The following is a 12214-nucleotide window of genomic DNA, read 5'->3' as shown; positions in this document are numbered from 1 at the left end:
AATCATTAGGTCTATGTTGATGTGGATTTTTGACTAAATTATACAGTACATTTACAAAGTTGACAACTTTGCCATTGACATTATGATATTTGTCAGTTTTTCAGGTGGATTATTTCCAAAACTATGCAGTAGAAATTGACATGTGAGGTGTCATTGTAAAGCATGGGAGCTCCACTATCGCAATCAGTTGACATGTTTCATGGGAAATCATTTATGGCCTTTTGGGGGGACTCCAAAGTTGACAACTTTACCATTGACATCACGGTATTTTTCAGTTTTTCGGTGAAAATTTGAGTTTTCTGCTTCTCTACATTTCGTAGATACTCGGTACCCTCCTAGATCTTCCATCTGTGCGTGTCAAGAGCAAATGATGGTGCAGGGAGACAAGCAGGTGGTTTTGCTCTGGTCAAAGAAAATATGTTGAACAGTGTTGGGATAAACAGCCATCTAGCGGTCAAATTGCAGAATCTTTTTTTCTTTTTTTTCTTTTTTTTCTTTTTTTAAGGCGTAATCAAAACCTAAGAAGGCAAGCGGCCAATGTGATGCCAACTTCTATGGGGCGCTGTTTGTAAAGTTTGTCATGCTTAAAATAACATAATCTAATAATAACTATCTTTTCTGGGGGAAACTGCCTCTTGGACATAGATTGGTGGTTTTAAGTACCCAAAAATAACAAACCTGTTTGGAGGTGCTATATTTTAGGAGTACCTTGAGTGTTTCGTGTTACTTAGTTTTGTGCGGGACTTGCGCTGCAGAGCTTGCTGTCTCTCGACAGCCTCCACAGCCGTGGTCATGCATACACTGCTAACGTGTCCGGCTCGGCGCTGGCAGAAAACAACGGCAGAGCCGTTTTGGCGGCGATGCCAAACAAATGTTGCTGTGATTCTAAGAATGAAAAACTTCACAAACGGCGCACCGTATTATGGAGGCAGGCGCAGGTTCATGAGCCACACCCTTGTGGCTGGTTGTAGGGGCGACAGGTTCGCAAGTTGAAAGACAGAGAGCTCTGCTGCGCAAGTCCCACACAAAACTAAGTGACACTGAACACTCAAGGTACTCGTAAAATATAGTATCTCCTAACGGGTTTGTTATTTTTGGGTACTTAAAACCACCAATCTATGTCCAAGAGGCAGATAGTTGTTTATTCGTTATTCGGCGGGACTTGGTGGATGAATGGGTTCTGTAGCTGTCAGTCACTGGTTGCCTTTCTTTCCAACAGGACATGACCTACACAGAGATGTATGAATAATGGTTGATTTGTTTGTTCTCTTTCTTTGTTATTTCAAGCCTGTGTCCGTGCTGGATTGGTGCACTGAGGTTTGCTGCAGGATGTGGGGTTCCTTGTGGAGCTGCTGAAGAGATTTAAATGGTGAGACATCAGTCACTCACTGATTTCACTGCTAATGTTTTCAAGTTCAGTTTGTACCTCACATGATTCAGTTTCTTTATGATGATAGTTTAATTTTCACTCACTTTAGCCGACTGACTGAATTATCTTATTTCAAGCTGCAGTGTGTAAAGTTTCTCAGGAAGCTTGTCTTACAGCGCGTTTAGTATTTAGGACACTGCCAGTTGGGTTTCCTTATAAAAATGGCAGCTAACTAGAGGCAAGACCCTTGCTCTATGTATATTCTTATATATATATATGTATGTTCTCATGGTAGGAAAACTAGTGCCCCTAGTGGTAGAAACTGCTGGTCTGAATACAAAACCTGCATCTTTTGCTCCTCTTGTGGCAGAAATCATTGATCAGTGCCAGGTAACTTTTGTTCCCAACTGTTTCAGAGCTGCTAACCTGTATCTTTTGTCATTATCCATGCTGGATTGGAGACGAATTGACTTTGGGCCTCCAACTGTGAAGCTTGTAACTTTTGCACCCCTTGTGGTTGAGACCGCTGGTCCACGCCATGGAGCACTGAACAGCTTGTAAGAACCCGTGTCTTTGGCCCCCCTATTGGTAGACTTATGGTACCATGCCTTTGAGCTTTTCCTCCCAGCCACTGGCAAAACTGGTTATAACCTGTCTCTTTAGCACCCCTAGTGGTTCAGACCAGGTATCTGTGTCACGGAGCACAGTGGTCTCGACCACTAGGGGTGCTAAGGATACAGGTCGTGATTAGCTTGACACTAGCAGATACCCATTGGCTCTTTTGTTTGGACCCCTTGAAGAGTCTTTTATGTGAGTCATTTGCTGTTTAAAGTTCAATAAAGCTTTTGCACAATGTCAATAAGGTGTCCAAAACTCTCTGTTCCCTCTTCTGTCCAATAGAAAACTAGTATTTGCCAGGTCACGCCCACTTTTGCCACAATTTTGTGCAGAATGGGCGTGTCCATTAAAACCACGCCCACTTTCAAAAAAAAAAATGTCATTGGGAAGTGGGCGTGTCTTCCAAACCACGCCCATATTTATGCAAATACATGCTAATTTATGTTAATTCTGCCCATGTTCAGTCCTGGAGTGGCAAAAGTGGGCGTGGTTATCGTGTACACAATTATGCATGACTATGGAAATGAGGTGGGCGTGGCTAAAAAAGGGGCAGCAACAAAAAAAAATATTTTTTTTTTGTTGCACCCTCGCCTGGCGGGTCTGCAGTGCCCTCTACTAGGATGTGCCATTTTGTCCCTGGTGGTCTCGCTCTCTGGCCCCACCCCTTCGTCAGTTTCAGTGTCCCAGGTGGTCACGCTCTCTGGCCCCGCCCCTTGGCCAGTTTCAATGTCCCGGGTGGTCTCGCTCTCTGGCTCCCTGGCCGGTTGTTCAGGTCCGTGTTTCATCTGCTCTTGGTTCTGGATTCGAACCAGGTTCAGGCTGTACCAGGCTCGTCCACAGGTTCATATTAGCGGACTAACCATTACGCCACCAGAGCTCACGGGAGGAGTCGTTCTCAGGACGCCTTCATCCTTCATTTTTGGCCAGTGGACATTAAAAATAAAAAAAGCACTGCCTGAGGCTGGATTTGAACCGTCAGTCTTTGGCTTTGCAGCCAAATTTTTAAAGGTTGAGCTAAACGCTCAGTGAAAAGAGCAGTTGTCATTGCACATTTATCTTTCTTTTTTGGCCATCACACAGTTTCTTTTAAGTTTTGTAAAGTTAAGTAAAATGTTTTCTTTTGTGTCATGTTTAACAGGATTTGGTGGAAAAAATGACGAACTGTGGTGAGATTTGAACCAGCGACTCTGGCGTTCAGAGTCCACGTCTTAACCTCTGAGCTATTCTTCAGGTGTTTGCTTGGCTTCTCCTGGTGCTTTCATCCTGCTTCTTTGACCATTGCACTTTAAAACATGTCACTGTCTGTCTTAAGATTTGAACCACCAACTTTGGGATTCAGAGTCTGTCTTTTAACCGCTGAGCTATCTGGCCTGAGTGCACGGCAACTTTCCTGGTGCCTTTATCCTTCTATTTCAGCCTTTGGATGGAAAAGAATCTTTGCCAGCTCCAGGAATTGAACCAGTGACCTCTGGACTCCCAGCCCAGCTCTTCCCCTCTGAGCTATTTGGCCTGTGGTGAGTTAAATTTTCCGGGTGTATTTATATATATGTTTCCTTTTCATTTTTATCTCATAACAAAAAAAGATCTCTTAAATATGAGATCAGGATCTCATAATTAAGAGATCTTTTCTCGTAATTTAGAGATTATCTCATAATTACTTTTAACATTTAACATTTAGATTTAACACTTTAAATCTAAATGCTAAATCTAAATGTTAAATCCAAATCTAAATGTTAAATCTAAATGTTTTGGGTGAATGTGCTATATTTTAGGAGTACCTTTAGCGTTTAGTGTCACTCAGGACGCAGGCAGGCAGGCAGAGGAAGGAAGAAGGTACAAGGTTTGGAAGGGGGAATTCACTGCCTGGTTCTTGACAGATATTGACTGAAAGACTGGTGAGTAAACCATTTATTGTCGTACTAAGAAGACTTAAAATGTGATGATGTCTCAAAGTCCAGAGAGTTTATTACACAATATACCATTTTATAGAAAATCCATGCATTAACCTTCCCACGTTCTGGTCCTAAGACTGCTTCTCCAAGGGCGACACATCCGTGGCCACTGGTTGGGAGCCTCCACTCGGCCTTTGTCTGGCGTTATCATCCAGTCTCAGTCAGTCCTACTAAAGACAGTGCAGACTGTCCGCCAAAGGGACGCGCCACAGGTGGTGTGGCCTTCCGGGCCTCTCTAGCTCTTGTTGTTTTGCAAAGACTCAATCAGGCTCTTGTTGTATTCTTCCACTTGCAGGAAGACGGCCGTGGCCACAGATTCGTAGTCGCTCTCCTGGGACTTGGAGGCGATGACTGGGGCTGCGGTTAAGGAAAGAACAACACTGAGAGCATCACAGTCACAGACGTGTCAGAGGGTCGGGCACGAGGATACACTCTTTCATCACGTTGTTGTTTTGCTCCAAGTGCTGACACTTCTTCTCCAGGTTGGTGAGCTGCGAGGCAAGACGACACAAAACAGGAGATTAGCAGCAGTCAGCCATGCTGCCTGCACTCACGCTGTGTGTGTGTGTGTGTGTGTGTGTGTGTGTGTGTGTGTGTGTGTGTGTGTGTTGCTCAACCTGAGTGTGAGTCTCGTTCTCCTCCAGTTTGCTATTCAGCTCTTCGTACTTCTGGTTGGCTTCCTCCAACAGCTGCCTGAACGAGTCCTGGCGCTCAGTCAGCGACACGCGCTCCTCCTGGAGCCTCTGCAACGGAAAAAAACAAACCAAACACCACATTTTTAAAGGTGGCCGTGCTGACAAGAAACTACCTGTAGGTGGAGGTGTGTTTAAAAGAATCCATTTAGGTTGAAAATCTATTCAGGGCTAAGAACCTTTTGTCTACTTTCTCTACTAAAATTTTCTCAGAGCTAAAATCTTCCAAACAGTCAGAGGTCAGAATCTGTCATTTCAAAATAAAAACCTCAAAGTGGTGTTACCAGTTTCCTCTCCTCGGCCGTGCGTCTCAGGGCGTCCAGGTCTCGGTAGGTGAGCAGCTCCGCCTCCATGGTGCTGATTCGCTCCTTCAGGGTGCTCAGCTCGCTGGTGATCTTCCCCTCCAGCTGCTGAACCTTCTCCAGGTCCTGCTGCAGGCGCTGGGACTCTGAGTGCAGGACAGTCGGGGTGTTTAGATGTTATATCTGTGTGTGTGTGTGTGTGTGTGTGAGAGAGAGAGACTGACCAGTTGTCAGCCCCCTGGCTGTGCTCTCTGACTGCACCACCTCTGTCTCCTTGCTGACCAGCACCTCCTGCATGTTCTTCAGCTCGCTGGCCGTCACTCTGTCCACGTGACGCAGCCGCTGCATGTTCTGATCACACACACACACACACACACGCACACACGCACATGCACACACACTATATGCATGCACTTTGTTGCGGGGGGCAGAAGAGGTCAGTGGCCTGACACTCACCCTGCTGCAGTGCTCCAGCAGTGACACGTTGTTCTCCTGGCTCTCGGTCATCTTGTCCTGCTCCTGAGACCTCAGCTCCTCAAAGGACTCCAGGTACCCTGAAAGACACAGAGTGACGGAGTGAGTTAACATTATTACCAGCTCGTGAATCAATAACACTTTGACACTCCCGAAGTGGTTCAGTTCAGGACTTACGGTCAATTTCCTCCTCCTTCTTCTTCAGTTGTCTGTACTTCTGCTGAGACTCCCCTGATGGGAGAAAATGGAGACAAAAAAACATTTTATGAAGCATTCAGTGAAGCCCAAGTTACCCAGTAAGCATCAGGCAGAGAGTTCACAGCCCAGTTTGATTTACCCTGAGCGTCTTCCGAGTCCTGCTCCAGCTGACGGATCTCCTCGGTGATCTGTCCGGTTCTGTTCCGGATCTCTGTGATCCTGCACACACACACGCACGCAAACTCCTCGTTTGAGTTTGCCTGTCTTATTTTTGTGCAGAGTGACTTTGCCCTCACTCACTGTCTCTCCATGCTGGCGATTTCCTGGTTGTCCTCCTTCACCTGGAAGCAGAGCAGCATGTGTCAAACCTGCACCTCGCCGCGTCGTCCCGCCGGCGTCCCTGCGGCCGACTCACCTGTGCAAACAGCTTCTCCCGCTCCTCCTGCGGCGAGCCCAGGCTCTTGTGCTCCGCCTCCATGGCGTCGCGCTTGGCCTCCAGCGCCGCCAGGGTCTCGTGCAGTCGAACCATCTCCTGCTTGACGTGCGAGTGGACCAGCTCCTGCACACGGGGAAGGGATTGGGCTGTCTATGAATCCCATGTTCCAAACAAATGAAGCTTCTATTCTCTTGGAGCTGCAGCGTAAAATGGAAATATATTTCTCATTATTTAACTTATCATTTCCATATGAAACTGGCTGTGGCAGGTTTCTGTTCTGCCTTTTTGCAGCGTGACAGAGACCCCGATTGGTCTGAATAAAAACCAGCGCGCGTGTTCCCATGCTGGGCGGGTGCAGCTTACTGCTTCGTAGTCCTCCCTCCTGGTCACCAGCATGTCCAGCTCCTCCTGGAGAACGGCCAGCTCCTGGCAAGCAACGACAATGTCAGACAAGAAGACAAGATAACAGAAGAGCCACGGCGCCACTGACGGCGCCGCAGCGCAGCAGCATCACGCAGACGCGCGAGAGCCCGCAGAGAAAAGAGGCGCGCCGAGGTCGACCACCTGCAGCAGCTCCTCGTTGGCCGCCATCGTGGTGAAATATTTCTCCTGCTTGGCCGCCGGCATGGCCTGGACCACCTCGTCGGCGGCCTGCCTCTCCCTGTGGATGTCCTCATCAATGGCCCGGATTGTCTCCTCTCTCCTGCACGACAGGAAGAAAAGGTAAAGATTAACCCGATGTTTCCAGTGCTTTATTGGACCAATCCATGCCAAGACACCTCACCAGCGTCGAACAATGCACAGACTTCCAGATAAGACGAGTGAGATAAGACGCCAGGTGACGCTTCCAACTGGCAACGTCCCTCAGCTGGTGTAGGAACGAGGACAGCTTGTTGGACTGGGCAGCTTGGCTTCTCACCAGGACGTTGAGCTTTGGTGCCTTTGTTTTTTTTTTCTTCGCTCGGTTTAAAATTTCTCAGAAAGTCAATAATAATAATAATGATTATAAACTTCAGCAATAAAATCAGGGGTATGAAAAGAGAGAGAGAGTCACAGTGCATGTGAGTGCATTATGTAATTTACGAGCGGGACCAAAGGTTGCCTGACAGGTGAAGTTCTTTACAGCAACGTGCCGGCACGACGACGGGTGAGTGTCTCTGGTTGGTGTCCTTAAAGAGTGAATAGTCCGAGCTTGAGGAGAATATCAGTCGATAGAAGACTTTCGGACCAGGGGATAGTTTGTGGTTTTGTTAGGTCACGACAACGACTGCGCACCCACTGGTGTTCCAGCGCATTTTATTGCCCAGGGAAAGAAGGAGCTCGCTCAGGAGGAGCAATGAGCGAGGGTGAGGCGGTCACTGTCACTGGCTCAGGTGGCTCTTTTCTTTCTGAACCCCTCGGACAGCAGCGGCGACGCGTGTCCGAGCAGAAGGTGGTGTGTTCGTGTCCAGCGTTGGAACCATGGAGCCTCGCCTGCTGCTGCTGCTGCTGCTGCTGACTGCAGTGCTGACGGCAAACACTCTGGTAGGAGCCGACCTCCACCTCCACTCTTCCGGTTCAGCCTTTCTCGCTTTTCTTGATCCGTTTCCTCTGAAAACCGTCCGCCGGTTCTGCCGAAGGCGGTGGAGTTCCTGCAGCAGATCCCTCACAGCAACGACACCGCCAACGCCAACGCCACTCGGCTGATATTGACAGGAAGTCAGATAACTCTGACTGAGGAGGACAGACAGGCTCTGGCCAGCTATCCTCAACTGGAGGAGCTGGATCTGGCTGGTGGTGAGGTGACCCGAATACCTCCCCACTACTTTGCTGTGGTCCCCACGCTTCGAGTGCTCTCACTGTCCAGAAACAAAATCAGCAGGTGAAAAAATAAAGAAAGAAAATGAAGGAGGTGTTGGGCTTTGATAACTCAGAGTGTTAACTCATAATCTGTCTCTCCTGCAGCCTGGACGCAGAGTCTTTCTCTGGTCTGGATGCTCTGACACAGCTAAACCTGTCACACAACCTGCTGACAAGCATCGACGCGCGGCTCTTCGCTCGGCTCAGTAAGATTGAGGTAAACTTGGACATAAAAAAAAACAGATTTTTTTTTTGTAAAAACGCTAAAAAATGAAATCCAGCAACCATGAAGCGTGCGTGTCCTTCAAACCAGGTGCTGAACCTGCAGGGGAATCCCTGGAACTGTTCCTGTCCGCTGCTGAATGTCAGTGAGGACGGCAACAAGACATCAGAGCAGACTGACGGTAAATCACAGCTGCGTTCGACTTGATTCGTCAGCTTGTGTGTGCTGCAGAACCCCCCCCCCCCGAGCTTTAGCAAATCCAGACGCTCCCATCCTCAACATCTGGCCCCTCTGTCGCACCTGCAGACGCCTGTGCCTCCCTGGACAGTCGAGCTGTTTCCGACTTTCTGAACGTGACGGACGAGTGTAACCAATCAGCGACACCTGACACGACTACAGACGGACCGGAAACGACGACGACGACGACGGCCGTTTCTCAACCGCTGCCCAGCTCCCACACGGCTCCAGAGCCGGCAGTGACGAGCCAGAGCACCATGGCCAAAGGTAGCAGACAGTCACGCCAGTCCGCACAAACACACTGACTCATCCCCGTGATCGTTATCTTTTGCAGACAAACCACCAGGGGGCGGCAACTCGTGGAAGTTCACGGTGTGCGTCATCGCCTTGGCGGCGGGCACCTTCGCGCTCATCCTGTGCGCCACCAAGGGGCCGTCCTGGTACAAACTCTACCACAACTACCGGCACCGCCGACTGCGCGAGCAGGAGGAGGACGTGGAGGGCTGGGAGGAGACGGAGGGGGGTCAGGGGGGCGTGTCCACCGTCTTCGCAGACACGAGGAGATCGGCGGACAATCAGCTGTTCACCTTTGACTTCCACAATGGGCAGACAGAGGGCTGGCAGGAGGGGGGGGAGGAGGAGGACGAGGAGGAGGAGGAGGAGGCGGGGGAGGGGTATTTTGAAGATCCGTACTTCAAAAGAGAAGAATGATTTCCATCCATCCATCCATCCATCCATCCATCCATCCACCATACCCAGGCCCTCCTGCACTCAGGGTTGTGGAGGTCTGCTGGAGCCCCTCCCAGCTATCGTGGGGTGAAGGTCCATAATTTAATTTGATTTTTCAGCTTTTTGCAGTAATGTTACCGTTTCCTTGTTTTGCAAGTGAGCTTTTTCACCACAGGGGGTGTGGAGGCGCTCATGGAAAAAAAAAAAACAAGACATGCGTGTAAACCTTTTTGAAGAGAACATAACCGCACAGAAAGATGTACAGTGCACATCATCTGGAGCTGAAGCTCAAGCCAGCAGGAAGTTGAGACTGATGTTGGACTGTTGACACCTGTTTCACCCCATGACATACAGGTGTGTGTTTTGAAATGCTCCACTTACTCTCTCCTGTCAGTGAAGATGCGGTCGATGCTCTCGGCCTCGCTGTCATTCTGCGCTTTCACCTGGAGGAGACCAGACAGCACATTTCAGCTCTTTGAGGTTTTTTTTCACATTTAAAGCAGCGACAGTGGCAAACATCTCCAAAGTGCAAACTACACACACTTACCATGTTGTAGTCGTTGATCATTTCCTGCATCTCGGTGTTGGTGTTGAGCTTGTCCACAAGCTGCAAATCACAGACACAAGGTGCTCGTCTGACAAGCCCGTAGCTTTGTAATGACACAGCAGATTCAAACCACTTTTTCCACACCACCGATCGTTTCTATTGTTTGTGTGTATCTGTAAAATCATTGTGTCTTGCGTACCATGTTGTAGTCAGCAAGCTGGCCCTGCATGTCCTTGATCTCAACAGCCAGGCCCTCAGCTCTGGAGGAGGAGGAGGGGAGGTGGGGGGTGGGCAGCACTTACTTTTGTTCAATATTACTTTTCATTTGCCTTAAAGTTCTGTGTAATTTTGTGACACTGTGGTTTGATTTTGAGCAACAAACCGGCAACAAGCAATAAAAAGGAGTTGAGGTGACTTTTTCTCTTGGCACTTTAATTGCATTCATACACAGTATGTCATGTCTGAGTGGTGCAGCTTGCCCAATGAAAGCAAAAACAAAGCAACACTCACCTCTTCTCATAGGAGAGATAGACTGAGTTCTCCTGGTTGTAGTTTTCAACCTCTTTGTGCAGTTTGCTCGTCTCCGCGGTCAACTCAGTGATCTTACTCCTAACAGCAACAGCAACAGGGTGTTGGAAACTGCCACGTCATTGTTGTCATTTTTGTGGTTTTGTGACACTTTTACACAAACGTTCCTGCGAGTACCGTAATGTTCTATTTAAAACTTGGCTAATGGAAAGCCAGTGTGCATGTACCTCAGCAAGCCCAGGTAGTAGGACTTATCCAGGATCTGCCTCTGAGGTCCTTTCAAAGGGAACAGGGAGGAAACAGAAAGAGACAATATTATTCATCACACATTTTATTATATGGTTCGCAGAGTCTCGCTGACGTCACGCGGGACTCACCTTTCACCCCAGTCTTCATCCCACTGAGGCCCTGCTGGGTCACTGGCCTGTCAGTCACTTTGATGGGTGCGGACAGAACTCCCGTTTTGGTGACGGAGCCCCTCATACCGGGATGACCACCAGTGCCGGGAACCATCTGTGGTGAAAGGGAAGCAGATTATATTTACCAAACATTTATGTGTGTGCGTGTCGATGTTTGCTCGGCTCCTCACCGCGGTTCCGACCCGGATGGCTGTCGGGGGTCTGATGGCGGTGTGAGGTTTTGCCGAGGCGGGGAGGACGGAGCCACTGCGGCTCATTGGGCGGCCCATACCGGAGGGAGGCCGCTGGCTCGCCATGGTGCGATGAAATCACTGATGAAAACACGTTGGCAGAGGTGACAACAAGAAAACATGAAAGTCGGGAGACGTCGGTGGTAGTTTGCTGCGCTGGGCAGGGACCTGTTGCACAGCAGCAGCAGCAGCAGCAGCAGCAGCAGCAAGGGCTTAAAACACACAGTCCTGCTGAGCGGAAGTGGATATTTACGACTGTAAAAGCAGTTCTCAGTGTCTCACAGCGCAATGGAAACGTGCGGGATGGATGTAGGCGGATGAAAAAGGCTGAGCTAAAGCTACATTACAACATGCCAATCCCTCACGGGATAGCATTAGCTTGCGCCAGCACCTGGCAAACCTGTGGATAGACTCGCACGTCCGCTTCGCCACACCAAATTTAGAGTATATACACATATATCTCTACAAGACAGTACTATTAACTAATGTGCAAATGTCCCCTTCCTTACCTTTTTAAAAGGCTGGACGCTTATGACAAAATACTGTTGACGTTACCGCAGCAACCATCTTCTTCTCTGTCGGAAGTTCAACGGGGCCTGTTCCAAATCAACCCGCTGCTGCCATCCAACGGCGAAAAGTGGGGGTGCACACAAGTTCCACAGTTCCAAAAAAAATCCACGAGGCACGCATGCATTAAAAAAAAAACAATTAACAAAACATGCTGGCATGTCTAAACTCTTCTAAATGTATACTGGGTTTATAATTGAAGAAACAAAACAGAAAAATACTGCAGGACGCCTCTGCAAACTAAAGACAAAACATCCGCTAACAGAGGAGACTCGGCAGCAAAGGAGGGTTTTAGTCCATTTTATTCCATGTTCAACAATCACATCACTAATTAACAAGTTATCACAATAAACACTTTTTTTTCCAAACCAAAAAAAGAAAACAAAATTCATAATTAATAATGAAAAATAAAACAACAAGGAGGTTCTGCAAGTGACGTAATAGGTCTACCTAACACATCCCGTAGTTGTTGTATTTCAGCATGCTCTGCAGGTGGAGCAGATGTTTACTAGCTAGTGTTACACTTGCAGCGGCAGCAGACAAAGCTCTACGACACTTCTTTAAGATAGACGGCGAGTGCAGAGCGTTTCATGGACACAAACCAACCCGACGGATACAGTGAGTTTTCTAAAAAGGTTCCTGCGGCTCAAGCGCCAATTAGCCAATCGGTGCTTTGATATGCAGTTCTCCCTCTACACGGGGCTCTACGCTCCATCGCTACACCCGCTGTCATGCACAGTGTCACGTGTCTCCGCTGCTTCAAAATGAGTCCCTTTAATGTTTACTATTACAATTATCACGTGAAGTTGCAGAGGCCAGAACCGAAAGGTCAGACAGGGATTTTTCTGGCTGCA

At 48.5% G+C, this 12214-nt stretch overlaps 2 protein-coding genes and 1 long non-coding RNA gene across 4 annotated transcripts; 2 read left to right on the top strand and 1 right to left on the bottom strand.

Annotated features, from left to right (window-relative positions):
* The first annotated feature begins 3073 nt into the window (after nt 1-3073).
* LOC142902478 (uncharacterized) lies at nt 3074-4482 on the top strand. Its single transcript, XR_012929097.1, has 4 exons — nt 3074-3501; nt 3865-3882; nt 4016-4099; nt 4235-4482. It is a non-coding gene; the product is annotated as an uncharacterized LOC142902478 (long non-coding RNA).
* On the bottom strand, nt 4126-11454 carry ift74 (intraflagellar transport 74). 2 transcript variants are annotated; one of them, XM_076047588.1, is made up of 20 exons: nt 11303-11454; nt 10734-10874; nt 10522-10657; nt 10372-10420; nt 10127-10225; nt 9816-9876; nt 9617-9676; nt 9451-9512; nt 6606-6744; nt 6405-6467; nt 6021-6164; nt 5906-5946; nt 5745-5824; nt 5585-5638; nt 5390-5487; nt 5158-5284; nt 4916-5079; nt 4557-4682; nt 4370-4430; nt 4126-4290 (listed from the first exon to the last, which is right to left on the bottom strand). In XM_076047588.1, exons 2-20 carry the CDS (start codon nt 10857-10859, stop codon nt 4175-4177), a joined length of 1806 nt encoding a protein of 601 aa, XP_075903703.1. In that variant the 5' UTR covers nt 10860-10874; nt 11303-11454; the 3' UTR covers nt 4126-4174. The 2 variants fall into 2 exon arrangements, with proteins under 2 accessions (XP_075903703.1, XP_075903704.1); XM_076047589.1 differs by lacking the exons at nt 10522-10657; nt 10734-10874; nt 11303-11454 and having other exon boundaries at nt 9617-9719; nt 10372-10411.
* LOC142902531 (uncharacterized) lies at nt 6825-9051 on the top strand. The gene is made up of 6 exons (XM_076047679.1): nt 6825-7565; nt 7661-7902; nt 7986-8097; nt 8194-8284; nt 8410-8607; nt 8675-9051. The coding sequence occupies exons 1-6, from the start codon at nt 7503-7505 to the stop codon at nt 9049-9051; spliced, it is 1083 nt and encodes a 360-aa protein (XP_075903794.1). The 5' UTR covers nt 6825-7502.
* Nucleotides 11455-12214: the final 760 nt, after the last annotated feature.

Source organism: Nelusetta ayraudi, unplaced genomic scaffold (genome assembly GCF_046127955.1).
Source record: "Nelusetta ayraudi isolate G7.1 ecotype Tasmania unplaced genomic scaffold, CSIRO-AGI_Nayr_v1 ptg000094l, whole genome shotgun sequence".
Taxonomy (NCBI): Eukaryota; Metazoa; Chordata; class Actinopteri; order Tetraodontiformes; family Monacanthidae; genus Nelusetta; species Nelusetta ayraudi.
This window is presented reverse-complemented; position numbering and strand designations above follow the sequence as displayed.